General features: G+C 42.5%; 1 protein-coding gene across 4 annotated transcripts in view; it reads right to left on the bottom strand.

Moving 5' to 3' along the window:
• PDZD2 (PDZ domain containing 2) overlaps positions 1-19,004 on the bottom strand; it is a 378,282-nt gene that overhangs the window by 47,898 nt on the left and 311,380 nt on the right. For all 4 annotated transcript variants that reach the window (XM_060146915.1, XM_060146917.1, XM_060146916.1 and 1 more), the window contains one exon: positions 6,380-6,491. In XM_060146915.1, the coding sequence (XP_060002898.1) occupies positions 6,380-6,491 (112 nt within the window). The remainder of the gene's footprint in view (positions 1-6,379; positions 6,492-19,004) is intronic.

Below are 19,004 nucleotides of genomic sequence, written 5' to 3'. Positions count from 1 at the left end.
TGTTTCATCCAAGTAAGATGTAGCTGTGGTTGATAAGGCAATAAACAATAGTGAGAATGCTATCAGTAGACGACTTCTTAGTGCTGGAGGCATATCACTTTGTGGTTGGTATAGTTCCATGATTGGGGGATGCCTTTTTCCATGTATAGCAATGACTATTGAAACAAACTTTTGGTTAAAGTGTAACAACTTACAGAAATGGGCAGAAATCATTAAGTGTACATACAGTTCCATGAAATTTCACAAAATGAATACGCCAATAACCAACATCCAGACTAAGACATAGAATATTACCAGATCCCCAAATCCCCTTTTGTGCCACTAACCCCCTCACCCAAGCGTAACCATTATCCCAGCTTCTAACACCACAGATCACTTTTGCCTATTTTCAAACTCGATATAAATGAACACATGCAATATGTGTGTTTTGTATCGGGCTCCTCGTTCATGTTGCTACATTCCAATGGTTTGTTCCTCTCCTTTCTGCATACTATTTCATCGTATAAACACAGCACAATTTATTTATCCATTCTATTGCTGATGGACATTTGATGTGTTTCCAGTTTCAGATCCCGAATAAGGGTCAGCAAACTTTTTCCATAAAGGCCAGACAGTAAATGTTTTAGGCTTTACAAGTCACAAATGGTCTCAGTCACACATTCTTTAAAATTTTTTTTACAATGCATTAAAAACGTAGAAAGCGTTTCTATCTGTGGGCCATACAAATACAGCTGTGGGCAGAAGCTTGCTGACCCCGATCTAGAATATACTGTTACTGGACATTCTGTGACGTATCTGTTGGATGTACCTAGGAGAGGCGTGGCTGGGTTACAGGTACATGTTCCCCTTCACCACACAGGATCACCAGGGTGTGTGAGTGCTTGCTATTCCACTTCCTTGTCACACTTAGCAGTGTCAGTCTTTCTAATTTTAGCCACTCTGCTGGATATATAATGGTATTTCCCTCTGGTTCATAATTTACATTTCACTGAGGACTAGTGAGATTGAGCTTCTTTTCAAGTATTCATTGGCTGTTTTTCTTTTTTAAGGTTGTAAAGAGGCTGTTCAAGTCTTTTGCTCATTCCTTTCTTCTTCTTTTTACTTGGACTACTAGAAAATTTTATTATTTTTTTCTTTGCTCATTCTTTTATTGGATTTTTCTCTGTTGGTTTACAAGAGTTTTATTTTCTTTATTGTTAATATATTTTAGATATGAGTCCTTTGTGGAATCTATGTATTGCAAATATCTTCTCCATGTCTGTGACTTGACTTTTCACTCTCTCAATGGTATTTTTTATTTTTAGATGTTGGGGGTAGGAGTTTATTAATTAATTAATTTATTGTTTTTGCTGTGCTGGGTCTTCGTTTCTGTGCGAGGGCTTTCTCTAGTTGTGGCAAGCGGGGGCTACTCTTCATCGTGGTGCGCGGGCCTCTCACTATCGCGACCTCTCTTGTTGCGGAGCACAAGCTCCAGACGCACAGGCTCAGCAGTTGTGGCTCACGGGCCTAGTTGCTCCGTGGCATGTGGGAAACTCCCGGACCGGGGCACGAACCCGTGTCCCCTGCATCGGCAGGCGGACTCTCAACCACTGCGCCACCAGGGAAGCCCCTATAGTAATGATTTTTAAAGACATCTTTATCATACTTAGTTTATATTATACACTATTTTAAAATAAGATAGTTTAAGGGACTTTAATCATTTTAAAACTTTTTATTTTTTATTGAAGTATAGTTGATGTATAATATAAATTACACATGTACAATATAGTGAATCAGTTTTTAAAGGTTATATTCCATTCATAGTTATTATAAAATATTGGCTATATTCCCTGTGTTGTACAATATATCCTTGTAGCTTATTTTATACCTAATAGTTTGTACCTCTTGATCCCCTACCCCTATGGCCCCTCCCCTGCTTCCCTCTCCCCAGTGGTAACCACTAGTTTGTTCTCTGTATCTGTGAGTCTGTTTCTTTTTTTGTTATATGCACTAGTTGGTCGTATTTTTTAGCTTCTACGTATAAGTGGTATCATACAGTATTTCTCTTTCTCTGTCTGATTTCTTTCAGTTAGCATAATACCCTCCAAGTTCATCCATGTTGCTGCAAATGCCATTATTTAGTTATTTTTTATGGCTGAGTAATATTCCATTGTATATATACACACAGCTTCCTTATCCATTCATCTGCTGATGAACATTCAAGTTGCTTCCATATCTTGCAATTGTAAATAATGCTGTTGTGAACACGGGTGCGTGTATCTTTTTGGATTAGTTTTTTTTTAATATATATACCCAGGAGTGGAATTGATAGGTCATATGGTAGTTCTATTTTTAGTTTTTTGAGAAACTGCCATACTGTTTTCCATTGTGGCTACACCAGTTTACATTCCCACCAACAGTGTAGGAGGGTTTAAGGAACTTTAATTTAATTAATTTATTTTTTTGCGGTACGCGGGCCTCTCACTGTTGTGGCCTCTCCCATTGCGGAGCACAGGCTCCGGACGCGCGGGCTCAGCGGCCGTGGCTCACGGGCCCAGCCGCTCCGCGGCATGTGGGATCTTCCCGGACCGGGGCACGAACCCGTGGTCCCCTGCATCGGCAGGCGGACTCTCAACCACTGCGCCACCAGGGAAGCCCGGGACTTTAATTTTAAATGATGGATCAATTACACTGAATGTAGCTATAATCATATTATGATGTTTACTATATACTATATATATGTGGAGAGCCATGTGTACATATGTGTTTGTGTATATAACTATATATACATATAGATTCTTTGAAATATCAAATTCTCCTAGACTATGTAATATTTTCATTTGATGACTTAAAATTTCAATTTATCTAAAAATTTCTCAGGAAGTTTTTCATGGAATAAAACAAGATGATTCTGTACTCTTTTAAAAATATATACTATATTGATGTGTTTTCAATAGTGATGAAAAGTTAGAACAGGGCTGATACAGTTATGTTATAATGGACATTTCTAAAAGCCTGGTTTTTCAAAAGCTACATATTAACTTTGTGATTCAAATTTCAGGTTTTCAAACACCTGAAATTCCTTTGCAATCAAAAGAAAAATTTTCATTTTCACAAACCTAAGGCATTAACATGGATAAATCAAAAATACCAAAGTTAAAAGGGACCCTGCTGGCAAAAAAAGGAGGTATGAAGTAAAGAAAACTCTGGTTAGAATATCAGGAAAAATGTTCCATAAAATCGCTTTAGTCATTTTGGAGCCAGACTGGCCCAAATCTTAGTGGAAATGGCTGGAAACTCTTTACAGAACCTCCTTAATAATTCATGACCAGGTTAATCTATCTTGGCATGCTTACTCATCTGAAGAAGATTTATTAGAAGAAAATTCCTTTTGAGCTGACAGGGAAGCACTTGCCATTGATAGAAGAGAAACCACATACGGTAGTGTCTGTAGATAATATACTGATATGTGAATACCAGAGTGACTCGCTTAAGAAAATATGAAATAAATATCCAGGTTTACAGGACACAGAAATTAGGAGGTGATCACATTAAAATCTCCTGCATTCAAATGTCTTTAGACTGAACATATTTCAAAGCACTGAATGGAGAACCAATTCCTTAAGCCTCTTTAAGGTGCCTCCAAACTACTTTTCCAGTCTTAGCTCCCACTATCCTGCTACATGAATTCACTGCTCTAGCCTGATGATCCTCAAAGGAGAGGATTTGTCCTCTACCCACATCCTTACCCAAACTGGGAAGCATATAACTATCACTTGAAGTTTTACCCAATTTTGCCCACACCATCACCTCCCATGCCAAGAATCTCCTTCCCCCAAATCTCTCTGCTGGACTGAATCATCGTTACTGTTGGATTATTGGATCTTTCAGATAGCTGAGGCAGAAAAACAGTTGCCAAAAACTTCTCTAACCAATTCTTTTCCCCATCGTCCCTAAGTATTTCTCACGCATTTTGCCCCAAGTCTAGACCCCGGGTTTCCTCCTCCTGTGTTCTACCAAGCCCCGCCAATGTACTGGCCATCCTTTATCTTGCTTCCTCTGGTGCCTCCCCCAGTATCACAACTCAGAGACATTTCAGTCTTCATACCTCTTGTTCGTGCCTTATCATGACCTGCAAGTTCTTGAGAATCTTCCTATCTGAACCCATTCAAGCATCTTCCCCTCTTGAGAGGGAGCGAGAACGATGATAATGATAATGAAGATGACAATGATGAACGTGATATTGACGACGACGGTCATAACAATGGCAGCTACCATGTGGTGAGGGCCTACTGATGCCACAGTTGGGAGCTGCGGCACCATATACATTCGCTCAACTGGATCTCTCAACAAGGCCCAGCATTTAGAAGGCATTCACATTGATTTGCAATTATAACCCTCATCTTACAGGTGAAAAATTTGAGACCCAAAGAAGTTAAGTCACCTGTCCCAGGTCACACAGCCAGTAATGGCAGAGCTGGGAATTGCACACAGTTCTTCCTGACTTTGTGCATGTGCTTCTTCTACTATATTTCCTTGTTATGGCCTTGGATGTCTAGGAAAAACACAGGAAGAGAGGGTGGCATCCATTTGTGGCAAAGAGTAGCCAGTTCTGGATTTACTACTCAGCTGAATGTCCTGCACATTCTAAATTAATGGTACGAACATGGAGAATCATAGATCTGGAAGGTCGTCAGCTAGGATCCCCTCCCCACATCTGTATCCGTAAAGCCCCAGACTGGGGAATGGGATTCTCTCCAAGTTCCTCAGGAAGCCAAGGGGTGGGTAGGAAGAACTCCGTCTGGAAGACAGACTGAATGAGTGACCTTTGGGATCCCCTTAACTTCTCTGGACACATCCATAAAATGAGGAATGTGACTGCACTGGTTTCAAAGGTCCCTGTATTTCCCCAGAGCTCTATGACCCTCCCCTGGGAACTGTTTATAAGGTGCTGATCAGACAGCTGACCTAAAGACCTCCTTCCCCACCGCAAACACACACAGGGTTTAGATGTATTTCTCTCAGTTGTTCCTCGGGGCTGAAGGGGAGCTGGTCGTTCTCCGCATGTGAGGACCATCTTTCCCTCTAGTCTTATCAGACTCTGGTCATCACATTGCTTTTTGTCGCAAACCCATATCCTAACACTCAGTCAGATAGACACTACCTAATTATTCTGAGTTACAAATACAAAGCAATTCATTTTGTCACTGAGTTTTTTTTTTTTTTTTTAAATGGATGTATTTTATGGTCCTAAACCTGCCACCTTACCTGAGAATAGTAGGGGGCAGGCAATGTGGGTTGGAGATGCTCTTGGTTGGCAGCCAGAGACGGCAGGGAGATGAAACTGACATACTGGGGGATGGCCATACACCATGCTTTGTCCTAGGTGCTTTTATGTGTTTTTTGTTTGTTTCAACCTTTCAAAGTCAGGATGATCATCTCCTTTTTTAGGCGAGGGAGTGGAGGTTCAGGGAGGTTAAATAACCAGGCCGAGGTCATAAGGTAACTCAAGAGCTGAGGGGTAAACTTGATTGCACCAAGCTTCCAAATGCCTGCTTTTCCTGCTAGACCAGATGTCTTTCACAGCTGGGTAGCCAGGGGTGATTTCTCCGTGAGACCAGCAGACACATTGCTGAGGGCCCATGCCACTTCTAGGGGCCCGCAAAAATGTTTTGATTTCTTTTCAATTCAGGAGAAAAAAAATGAACATAATAGTAATTAATAGATGATAATGAATCCAGCTTGTATCTTTATACCAGCGCAGCCATGAAATATAATTTGCGGGTTTTTTCCCTCTTTTTTCTATAGAAAGAGCCTGTAAAGGCTAAAGTGCCTCAGACCCACAGAAGTCCCCACACACAGCCTCTGACTTTCTCTCTCAGGGCCTAGGCCAGCTGCTATGATGTGCCCAGGAAATGGCAAATCTATTTGTTACAAAAACTACACCTCCATCCCATTTCCCCCCTCCCCCTACCCCATTTAGTTGAGATGCAGATTTGTTACTAAATAAATAGCTCTTTGCCCCAGGTTCCCATGGACCAGGGGTTTGAGGAAGAGGTATGTTTGCTGGAAAGATAGGCCATCAGGAGTATTCCACAGTGAAAGGGTCACCTTAAGTCCTGTTGAAGTAAGTGAACCAAACACTACAGGAAATTGATGTTTAAGCAGAGGCAAACAGAGATGTTGACATTCATTTCATTATGACTCAAATAAAAATACTGACGTGGGCAGCCAGGTTGAAGGTGGCTGTTATGCCCGGGGCACGCACCATCAAAAGGAAAAAGAATTTGGAGGTTTTAAGGAAAAAAAGAGCTCATCCTGCAAATGACTTTATCTTCCCGAGCTCCTGAGGCTGGAAGCTCCATTTCAGGCGGGTGTATCAGGCAAAGAGTCCACATACCTGAAAGACGACTCTTGAGTTTCATTTTACTGCTTCCTTGTTTCGGACTTTCCAAGGACCCCTTGGATTCCTCGGGGCCGCATGCATCTTGGGAGTCCTCTGTCCCAGGCATCTGAAATGCAGAAAGCACAGAGCTGATGGGAGAGGCTAGTCTGCGGCCACTTCTGCCATCTCCTCTGAGACATTATCTCAGGCTCAAGCAGCAGCAATACAGGTGTCACATGAGAAAAAAGGTTCACGGGATCAAAGCACAGCCCTTCAGATAACCTGGAACCACACAGCCTCACACTGACAAGTTCCTCCTCGGCACGCATCTCAACGCACAGCATAGAATCAGGGAGGGTTCAAACTGGAAAGGGTCCATGGGGCCATTTTGTTTCTTGAGAAAGCGTGTTGATCAAGGTCACCCAGGTGGTCACAAAGCCACAAGTAGACTGCAGGTCTCCTGACTGGTGGGCCAGTGCTTTTCCCTACAGTACAAACTACAACAATGATTAAACCAGAAATTTTAAATTCAATTCTAAAATTCTTAAAATACAGTAAAGCCTTGATTTTGTGGCAGCCAAATAACTACACCCTGGGTCAACCAGATATTCCATGTGTTACACTCCCATTAAAAGGAAACAACAGGGCTTCCCTGGTGGCGCAGTGGTTGAGAGTCCGCCTGCCGATGCAGGGGACACGGGTTCGTGCCCCGGTCCAGGATGATCCCACATGCCGCGAAGCGGCTGGGCCCGTAAGCCATGGCCGCTGAGCCTGCGCGTCCGGAGCCTGTGCTCCGCAACGGGAGAGGCCACAACAGTGAGAGGCCCACGTACCACAAAGAAAAAAAAAAAAAAAAAAAAAGAAACAACAACTCCAAAATGGAGTTGCTTGTGCTAAGCCCCACCAAGACTTCATACCTAAAGGAACTGCAGTTCCAGCCTCTCCCAAGAGTAGAATTTAAACCAGTCAGCCAGTAATCTCCTGGTCAGTGAGGTAATCTGCCTGAAACCCCATTTTTCTTTGAGGGACGGTAACCTTGCCTGAAAGAATCCAGCCCTGTAACTTCCGCCCCACCCTCTGTCCGCCTATAAAACCTTCCATTTTGTACAACTCTTCAGAGTGCCTTTCTCTTTTCTAGATGGGATGCTGCCCGAGACATGAATTGCTGAATAAAGCCAATTAGATCTTCAAATTTACTCAGCTGAATTTTGTTTTTTAACACTCCTGAGTACTGATTAAATACCTTCCAGAATCAAGCACCACCCAGGACACACAGAGGCATCTATGAAGTCAGCCCACACGTCTGTAAGTTGTATGTCTACATTATCAGACACCAAGAGGTTATGCAGAAAGGATGACCCCAAGGCCCCTTGGTCCTCCATCTGAGAAAAGCCCAACATGCTAAGAAGAGCCATGCTTATTAGAGAGGAGAAGGAGACTCATGTGCTTGAGAGTGGTTATGAAAATATCTGGAGTGGGGGGCTTCCCTGGTGGCGCAGTGGTTGAGAGTCAGCCTGCCGATGCAGGGGACACGGGTTCGTGCCCCGGTCTGGGAAGATCCCACATGCCGTGGAGCGGCTGGGCCCCTGAGCCATGGCCGCTGAGCCTGCGCGTCCGGAGCCTGTGCTCTGCAACGGGAGAGGCCACAACAGTGAGAGGCCCGCGTATCGGGGGAAAAAAAAAAAAAAATCTGGGGGGTAAATTTACATGTAGAAAACTTAGGAGATACATCGAATAAATGAGCCTTCTCATTTGAAATTTTATTTTCCTTTGAGGTTCTGGAGAAAAAAAGTCATATTAATTAAAATAAGTATGATTCACACTAAGGAACATACATGTCCTTTAAAAAGACACAGATGATATCCTTTACCACTTAGCAGTCATTGGAAAGTCTTGTAATCATAATGTAAAGAAAAAAGAAACCCTGAATTTTAACAGATAATAAAAATTATACATTGTATATCAAATTCAGTTTATGAAAACGTATAAAGTAAGCAGTAAGAGTAATCTCCCAGGTAAGCCCCCTTTTTAAGAGGTAATTGTTTCTAGCTAACTCTTATATGTAATATAAAAGATCTGGAAGCTTCCCCCATCCCCCTCAAGTTCAAGTATCTTTTGGGATGAGAAAGAAGAAAAGAAAAATTCTGAGAAATGAGGAGATGTAGGCGAATTGAGGAAGAGGCATTGGGAAAACAAATTAATCTTGATATATAAAACAAAGATAAATTTGGTGAATTCCTATTACAACGTCCGGGATTGGCAGGTCTCCAGGTTTAAATTATGAAGTAAAGGCAAGAATGGAATCCTGAGGGTGATTTTAGAGATTCTCTAGAGGGACATCTTTCCCAACACCAAATTGGGGCATTAATTCATACACAGTACAAAAGAAGCCTCTTGGAGACATGCCAGGGATGGGGGGGCGGGCACAGAAGGAGACATGCAAATAGGAATAATCCAGAGAGAAGCCTCAGGGCCTCTCCTGTGCTTGGCTTAAAAACTTTATGGAAAGAATCTGTCTCCAGACCGTAAACAGCAATTGCTGGAGACGGAGTAAAATTCCTGGTTCTTCCCGGTTACACCGCCTGACCCAGGCTCCCAGAGAAAGGTATTCCTCAGTTTGCTAGTCATTACCTCCTCTGATGCCCATTACATGGGTGGCTTACTACACAGTGGTCAAGTCTCAGACAATCAGAAAGGCTGACTGAGAAGTTCAGGTGCCAAGGGAGGAAAGCAACCCCAGCCCACCGTTCCTGGACCTGTGAGGTTTCCTCCTTCCACTCTGCGTTCCAGTTTTTCAGCACAGCCCCAGGTTTGCACACAGTTGGAGACATTCTGGAGATGACAGAAGCGCTCACAGAAGGAAAGTGGCCTGTCCGAGGCTTCCCAACTCCTACAGGCGAGGCTGCGACTCCACATTCAGTCTCTGGATCTCCACCTTCAGGTATTACCAGGCTATTTCCCACCTCCAACCTGAGATGCTTTTCAGTTAACACTTTGGATGATCAATACTGTACTGTACAGTTCGTTCACCTCGATTTTTTTTCATTTAATTTGCACAGCAAATATGTCTCAAGGTAAATAATATTATCTCCACTTGACAGATGAGGAAATAAACTGAGACCCGAAAGTAATACCATTTTGTTTACAACACATACCCGGGATCTAGGATAGATTATATGTGAAGAGCGTACAAAATGAGTGGTGTAGAGTTTTACAAGAGCTTTACATGCTCTATGTCGAATCTGAAATCTTTATGACGCACACACGAATGCTGTAAGCTCTTTGATTTTTTGAATCTGGGGAGGTGGTTTAGAAGAAAGAACCACAGCCTTAAGAAACAATATTTTCTTTCTTTAAATCCTGAAATGCACCGAAGAATGACATGATTTGGTTTCTGTGATCTATAAAATACCAAAAGATTATACCAAAGAAATCTTACGCTCAAGACGGTGTATGTTACATAACTACCGAAAGCCTGTAGCTAAAAGCTAAAATCAATCAGAATGAACCCAGAGATTATCTCAAAGCGTGGCAAAGGGCACACTGGTGAGCTTGAGGCAGAAGTGAAATCTTATTTCAGAATCTCCTGGCCACGTTAGCAAAAGGTTCTGAATTTAAATGGAACCATTTCCTCTTGTAACAAAAAACCAGTCTGTCATGGTTTTAGGTGGCTTATAACTCAATGAACAGGAAGTAGGTTGCTTAGATACATTAGTTCCAGATTATTTCAGGAAGTAGCAACATATGAAGTGCAGTTTGATTACAATGAACCTCTCTTCAGTTTTATGACTATTGTCTGAAAATGTCCACACTGTAAGAAAGACCCTTTGCTGTACTTTTTTCTTTTTTTTCAGACATGCAGAACAAATCAAACTGCTCTGGAAATGATGTCATTTTCATTGTTCTAAAATGAAATGTGTAGAAAGTTCTCCTGGAAGGCCTTTGGTTCAGAGAAACAGTTGATATAATCTATTATTCATCAGCAATTTCCAATTCACGTGTCATATAACAATGCCATTGTATTAATGGAATCTAATATAATTTGCCAATTTCCAGGTTTAGAGCCTCTCTATTCGTACAGTTTCCCACACCTATAACCTATGAGATTCTCTCTCAGTGAAGAAGAATCTCTAGCTTCTGGTTTTCTAGCAAGGTGGTAGGGGAGTGTGGTTGAGAATCCTGGGCATAAATCCTGGTTGCACCATTTAGTAGCAATTTAGGCACGTTTGTCAACCTCTTGGAGCTCTAATGTTGTCGTCTGAAAAATAGGGCTTGAATTAAGAATTAAATGATATAGTCTTCTGATTAAAGATGGCAGATTTCCCTCTTGAAACTGCCCTAAAATGATGGGGAAGAGATTTCTTTTTTAAACGAAAGGTATAATCCCACAAAGAGAATAGAAGACAAGAGCAACAAAATTCTGGAAACCAGTAAGCAAATGCGAGGTCATAGATCTCACTTGGGAAAGCTGAATCCTAAACGGGAGTTGGAGAAAGCCCCAAAGCAACTCAATTTGCACACAGACCTCCCACAAAGGCCCAGGAGACAGAGGAGCTCTGGAAGTGGGAATGAAGGTAAGGCTGAAGCAGTGGTGTAAGAAATGGCCCAAAGAGCTGGAAGTGATGACGCAGGTTAAGAGTGGATCTGATTTTGAGGGAGATTCCAAGGAGTCAGGAGTGACCTAGACAAACTTTAGAGGATTCATAAAAGCCCAGGCTATGCACGTGGAATAGAGTATGGGCCTCTGTAATTCACCACTGCCCTGCTCCAAACAGAACCAGCCTCCAAAGGAGCCGCAGGACTGAGCTGGAATATCCGCACTCCTCCCTGCTCTCCCAGCCTTACTCCAGAGATGGACAATGGAGGCTCCCAGCTACACCAAAGGAGCCCATCAGTCAAAGAATACGGCAGAGTTGTTATCATCAGGCTGCCCTCAATTCAGAATAAAGGTATTTTAATTAGCAATTGTAGAAACCTCTGTCCCACGCTCCGTATGAACTACAAGCACAGGAAGTGTATAAAAAGTATAATGGCACAGAAACAGAAATATAGATCAATGGAACAGGATGGAAAGCCCAGAGATAAACCCACGCACATATGGTCACCTTATTTTTGATAAAGGAGGCAAGAATATACAATGGAGAAAAGACAGCCTCTTCAATAAGTGGTGCTGGGAAAACTGGACAGCTACATGTAAAAGAATGAAATTAGAACACTCCCTAACACCATACACAAAAATAAACTCAAAATGGATTAAAGACCTAAACAAACGTAAGACCAGACACTATAAAACTCTTAGAGGAAAACATAGGCAGAACACTCCATGACATAAATCACAGCAAGATCCTTTTTGACCCACCTCCTAGAGAAATGGAAATAAAAACAAAAATAAACAAATGGGACCTAATGAAACTTCAAAGCTTTTGCACAGCAAAGGAAACAAGACGAAAAGACAATTATCAGAATGGGAGAAAATATTTGCAAATGAAGCAACTGACAAAGGATTGATCTCCAAAATTTACAAGCAGCTCATGCAGCTCAATAAAAAAAAAAACAAACAATCCAATTCAAAAATGGGCAGAAAACCTAAATAGACATTTCTCCAAAGAAGATATACAGATTGCCAACAAACACATGAAAGTATGCTCAAAATCACTAATCATTAGAGAAATGCAAATCAAAACTACAGTGAGATATCACCTCACACCGGTCAGAATGGCCATCCTCAAAAAATCTACAAACAATAAATGCTGGAGAGGGTGTGGAGAAAAGGGAACCCTCTTGCACTGTTGGTGGGAATGTAAATTGATACAGCCACTATGGAGAACAGTATGGAGGTGCCTTAAAAAACTAAAAAATAGAACTACCATATGACCCAGCAATCCCACTACTGGGCATATATCCTAAGGAAACCATAATTCAAAAAGAGTCATGTACCACAAGGTTCACTGAAGCTCTATTTACAATAGCCAGGACATGGAACCAACCTAAGTGTCCATCGACAGATGAATGGATAAAGAAGATGTGGCACATATGTACAATGGAATATTATTCAGCCATAAAAAGAAACGAAATTGAGTTATTTATAGTGAGGTGGATGGACCTAGAGTCTGTCATACAGAGTGAAGTAAGTCAGAAAGAGAAAGACAAATACCATATGCCAACACATATATATGGAATCTAAAAAAACAAACAAACCTAGGGGCAGGCCAGGAATAAAGACGCAGATGTAGAGAATGGACTTGAGGATATGGGGAGGGGGAAGGGTAAGCTGGGACGAAGTGAGAGAGTGGCATGGACATATATACACTACCAAATGTAAAATAGATAGCTAGTGGGAAGCAGCCACATAGCACAGGGAGATCAGCTCGATGCTTTGTGACCACCTAGAGGGGTGGGATAGGGAGGGTGGGAGGGAGATGCAAGAGGGAGGGGACATGGGAATACATGTATATGTATAACTGATTCACTTTGTTATAAAGCAGAAACTAACACACCATTGTAAAGCAATTATACTCCAATAAAGGTGTTAAAAAAAAAGTATAATGAAGTTTATATGTACCATAGGTTGTCACATGTGTTGTACCCATAATATATTAACGGAGTATTGATGTCAGAGGCAGTTCTTCAACATTTTAAAGTGGCAATGATACTATTTATTTTTAAAGGGTTAAAATTCCCTTGTAATTATCTTATAGGGTTATTATGAGGATTAAATAAGAATGTGCTTGAGGGTACCAGTAGGGTACCTAATGTGTATCATGGGGGTATAGTGAAGGTTTAGCCGAAATAGAAAAAAAAAAAACAACCCTCAAGCTTTCTCCCCACTAGATCTCAGGATGCCTCTAGCTTTGATGATTACATTGACTATGATTATACCACTCGACTGCAGAGATATACATTTCAACTTCATACCTACAGAAAGATAGCAGATTTAATTAATGAATAAAACAAAACAAATGGGCACCCAAAGAGAATATGCCACCTTCCTGAATTCAAGATGAGAAGAAAACTCCCTAAAATTACTGCAAACCTAACAGCTGAGAAGGCAATTTTAAAGGCATGTGCCTGGAGCACTTAGTTTTTAAAAATCAGCTTTGCCCAGGACACCAAAGGAGGATTTGAGAACACACCCTGGTCTTACCATCAGAATAGGAGCAATGGAAGAGAAAAAACATAAAGAGAACACGATGAACACGATGTTAGCTGAAGAAAGAAAGCTAAGTCCTTAGAAGAAAAGATGAGATCTTAGATGACAGACTGGACAGACATAAGGGGAGAGGAGATTGTGAGGTCAAGGGCAGCGCGGTGTATAAGGAAAAGAGATGTACCAGCTCCTGTACTACTACTCTGAAAATGGGCGTCACAAAAGTGGGAGACACTGGTTATTCCTCGTTTAGAGGGGGTGACTGGGACCTCAGGAAATCCAACTGAGGAAGGGAGGCAAAAGCACAGAGAACACAATGCAATGACTCCCCCATGGGGGGTCCCAGGCCCAGAAAACAATGAGAGATGTGATTTATAAACTGCAATGAAGAGTTTGAGCAAGGGGACTTGGAATGGCTGTACCAAGAGGGGTCTGAATGTCTGGACAGATTCAAAGGTGAGGGGTGAGGAAGACCAGGAAGAATAAAACAATTTCTGGGTAAATTTTAAAGGGACAAAGTTTTTTTTTTTTCCCCCCACAGCAGTGGCCTGGGAAATGAATGAAATTAGGACTATAAAAAAGCAAACCGGCATCCCAAAGGGGAGCCAGGCAGGATGGTGGTAAGCCAGAACTTGATGTTGGTCTGATGGGAGAATATTTCCTGGGTAGAATTAGCCAGCTCAGAGGTGGTGGTGGTCGAGACGCACTAGGACAATAGATACTTTAGTAAACAGAAGGCTCACTGATTCTATCTCCTTCACGACGATGGGCCCCACGCAACAGAACCTATTTCTTTTCTTTTTGTTCTTTTTTTTTATATACAACAGAATCTAGAAGAGTATTTTAGAAAAAATAAATCTGAGTCAGAAAGCAAAGGAGAAGTAAAAATGGCACACTGATTCAGCAAGCAGGGCCACGAAAGAAGAAAGGAGTCTTTCACAGAAAGAAGAAAGGTTAAACAGAAACGTAAGTGAGTCTTTCCCAAAGGAGGCAGATGTGAACCACTAGGGGCGGATCCAATTACTGCCCCCCACCCCCAAACATAGCAGAAAGCAGTGCTACTCGACCCCTGGAATATTCAAAACCTGAGGAAAAACAAATCTCATGGAGCAGGTGGCAGAGGTATTAGCCTTTACCAGCTCATTAGGACAGAAGCTTCAGAACTCCTGACAGCAGGTTTGGTTCAGGAATCTGCAGAGGGTGTTTTTCCAGATGAGTAAACTGGGGAGGAGAGATGCAGCTTCCTCCAGGCTAAGCACGTCTCTGCCAAGAGGCAGTGGAGATGGAAAAGGAGGCCCAGGACTGAAAATGTCTGCTCTTGAGAACTGGAACCTCTGGCAGAGGTACAGTCCACACCCAACGCAGTACATCAGGGAGGCCTTCGCTTTCATCTCAAAGTATAAATGCAAATCAAGAGGCTTTTGAATAGAAATGAAAAGCACTTTAAGCAGGACCAGATTGATTTTCCTCCACCCAGACTGGGAGGTAGATTCTTGCCGCTGGGTTTAAATTCATGGTCATAGACTCCAAACAACTGCTATAGGCTGACTGGCATCTTTTTAAGAAAAGCCAAGAGTATTTTTTACCATCAATCTTCTTTTACTTGCTATTACTGAGTCTGTGCTATAGCCTTGGGAGACCATTCTCCATGGGTCTCTCCCATTTCTGTGTAGATTGTGAAAAGGGGCATAGGCTGTTTCTACTCTGGATTTATCTATCTTTTCAAGGATGTTGGATGAACAGCCTTGAAGGTTAGAGACAGTGTCTCAGAAGGAAGGGACTGGTTTGTTCACTGTCCAGTATAATCACGTCTCTTTCTGGAGCAAAGGGCCATCAAGTTTGCTTCTAGCCCATCATAAAAGATTCAGGTTGCCTACGTTCAGGGTTCCCAGCTGTGAAGCAAATCCACTGTGTATGCATCTATCTGAGGCCCTCTGCTTCACTTCCATAGGCGGGGGGAGTGGGAGTTATGCAAACAGGAAGCTCTAAACTGAGACCGAATCCTAAACTGGGATTAGAGAAAGCCAAAAGTTACTTGCTGTGCCATGAGTAATAAAGTCATTTGTCTCTGACCCAGGAATCTCATGTCTTCTACCAGCATCCATGAAACTGTAGTGTAAAAACCTCAGACTTTTTTCAGTTCTTGACGGGGTCTTTGGCAAAATTAAATAAGATCCCGGGAACAAAATTTTGCCTGGGACAACTGTCCAGGGGCTAGGAATTGGTTCCTTTTTTTTTAACATGTCAAGGGTGTGGGGCCAACGACTTGAGACCATTATGGGTCCATTTACTCTTTGTTCATTTACATTTCACTAAAAAGTAAAGCACACAAGAGACATGCCGTTGAACAAATTCAACTTTCTTGGAGCTGAAACAGCCATATTTGTTACAGTAGAAGACAGCCCAGTCTGCAGATGGAGAACAGGAACCATCTCCACCCAGCATCAAGTACGTCATTTTTCTAAGATGGAACAAAACAAGAAATCAGAATGATCAAAGGAGGCCATTAAGTACTTTGGTTTTTAACTCAAAACGTCAAGGAAATTTAAGTTTGGATGTTAATTGTTTTAGATTTGAACATCTTTGGATTATGACTTGCAAAGGGATTTGAATTTGTTGGTATTTTAATTGTTTGAATATCATTATTATGTTGACATTTTACCTCATTGCAGAACCTCTGAAAAGTTGCACTGGACAATGTGGCTAGAAATAATTTTGGATGAGAAATAGCATAGGGATTGAGTTTTAGCTTCTGGCAAATTTTAGTCCTCTGGAGGTGGGGAGCAAACCATCATTACTCATGAGACAGGCCCCCTGGGTCCAAAGTAAAACTCTAGTATTTAGAAATGTCCTATAACTGCTGTCCAAAGCATTTATGAGATCTCCTTGAACACACTGTGATTAATATAGTGCTTAACTCCTAAGCACCTGTCTTTCTCAGCTAACTCTTGAAGCCTTACAAACAAACCATGCAAAGTATGGCTTTTATCTCCAACTATTTCCATTGAGTGAACATCTGATCCCAAGGAAAACTGCAGGAGGACTGGTTGCACCCAGCTCATGCCATGTTTTTACGGTTCCCAACACTTGAGAGAAAAAAAAAAAATCTGCAGATGTGACAGAAGACATCCAAGCTCCAAATCCCTAGGAAGCCATGCTGGCTCATTCCCCCGGTCAGTATCTACAGGACAGGGGAGGGTGGTGAATTCTCTATCATGCTTCAGTCACACTAAGCTTATTTTTAGGCTTCCAGAGGAAGCTCATTTTCCAAATCTCTGGGGCAAATGTTCGAGTGACCAAAGGAGAAGCAGATGGCCATCAGAGGCCAGCGCTGGGAATGAATAACCATTCAGAAAAAGGGAATGGGAACAACAATAAATCAGCCTCAAGTAGCAAGAAGCCTGTGCGTTGACTGCAGAAATTCAAACACAAATCTCCTGCTACGCTAGACTCACTGCTTTCCAACAAAGAGACGAACTCAGCACTGAAGAAGAAAACAGTAAAACTGAAAAGTAAAACTCCCCTCCCCACCCCGCCCCCCGCAGCATGCTCTGGTCCACACAGAGCGTCAGATGCAGCTGGGGGAGAAGCAGCAGCTGATGTCAACTGAGGTGCTCAGGCTGTTGCTTCGCAAATGAAATAATACTGTCCTTGTTCTATCTGAGCCCATTTCCCGTGTTCTCCCATTTATCATCCCCAAACAATGTGAACAGGCTTAACACACTTTGTTGGTGATGACGTGGCTGATTTTTAGGCATACAAATTAAGTAGATCCCTTGGTCTTTCAGAAAGGTGAGGCAAAGAAATCACCTTTAAGGGTACAGAAGTGTAATCAGTCATTGGCCCACATCTGCCCCTCCTGTGGTGCGTTTGTATGTGTCACCCTCCCAAGGAGAGGACAGTATCCTCAAGGGACTCTCAGTTCATCAAAAAGAACAGGAGATGCAGATGCAAGAAGGAGATACCCTCCTTGGTATCAATTGGTATCAATTTCAAATCGGGCAAGGCAAGTCCAGACATTCTCTACAAAGCAAGAGAATGCTCCCTGTCGCCATGTTCCCATGACCTAGTGAGAAGACTGGGGTTTGGAGTTCTTCTCTGGGGTTGCGGGCTGGCTAGTGAAGGCAGACCCTTGGGTCATTTCTCAGCAGGAGCCGGCTGTCTGCTCGCCTTGGACACATCTCTGGGAGCAGCAGGCCTGTGATATGCTTAGTCCTAAATTCTAGAAGGATAAAATGCAAGTTGTGTGTACATAGGTAGGAAAACCGCAAGACACACAAAATGTAGACGTGGGAGCGCTATCAAAAAAGAAAAAGAGGGCTTCCCTGGTGGCGCAGTGGTTGAGAGTCCGCCTGCCGATGCAGGGGACACGGGTTCGTGCCCCGGTCCAGGAAGATCCCACATGCCGCAGAGCGGCTGGGCCCGTGAGCCATGGCTGCTGAGCCTGCGCTCCGTAACGGGAGAGGCCACAACAGTGAGAGGCCCGCGTACCGCAAAAAAAAAAAAAAAAAAAAAAAAAAAGAAAAAAAGAAAAAGAAAGGCATGCAAAAGACCTAGGAAGTAAACAGGAAGATTGGCAGGAAAGAAAATAAGAGATGAACTATCTGAAGTGCCTTAATATAGCCTCTGAGTCAAATCCAATTCAGCAATAATGGTAAACAGGTCAGATTTTTCCAACACCTTTTTTCTATGCAAACATTTTAAGGAAGTTTTACATGATACTATGGCTTATTGTAACAGAAAAAGACTGTTTGAACTGGACATGCCACTTAGGCAGATTTTAGAGAAACAGTAACTGGTTATGTTGAGGACATTGTGGTGAAATTTTGGTCTGCTGCTAAGTTCCAGGCAGTACCCTAAGACCATCTGCTGCCTTTTGCAGCTCAACACAAGCTGTACTCTGAGTTCTTTTTTTTCCAAGAGTGGCGTTGAGTTCACACTGATTTGCTGGTATATGTTTCTAAGGGCATGTACTTCTTGAAGAATTGGACTGGAAAGCTGAGATGTGTTCCGTGGAGCCCACAGGGGAAGTAGTAATAGGGGAGGTGGTCCCAGGCTCACACATGATCTCCCACAGCAGGGGTCGGAAAACTGCTGCCTGGGGGCCACATCTGGCCCCATACCTGTCATTGTAAAGTTTTACTGGAACACAGTCATGCCCATCAGTTTGCTTATTGCCTATGACTGCTTTTGCACTGCAAAGGCAGAGGTGAATGGTTGCAACGGGGACTGTTTGGCCAGCAAAGCCTGAAATATTTATGAGCTGGCTTTTACAACTGCCGACCTCTCATCTACAGGAATCACTCACACCCGAGCTCTATCCATTGCCCCACCTCCATCCCTATCCAAAATCATTGGGAACAAGCTGAAGAATTTTAAGAAACATAACTTTATGAGTTGAAGGGAAAGTACTGACAAGTAGAGACATTTTAAGGAAGCTACTGCTGGAGACAAGGCTTACTGTTCTACCACAGTATTTCGTCTAAAAACATC

This window comes from Lagenorhynchus albirostris, chromosome 3, assembly GCF_949774975.1.
Source record: "Lagenorhynchus albirostris chromosome 3, mLagAlb1.1, whole genome shotgun sequence".
Classification (NCBI taxonomy): Eukaryota; Metazoa; Chordata; class Mammalia; order Artiodactyla; family Delphinidae; genus Lagenorhynchus; species Lagenorhynchus albirostris.
The sequence above is the reverse complement of the archived record's forward strand: the minus strand, read 5'-3'. Positions and strand labels throughout refer to the sequence as shown.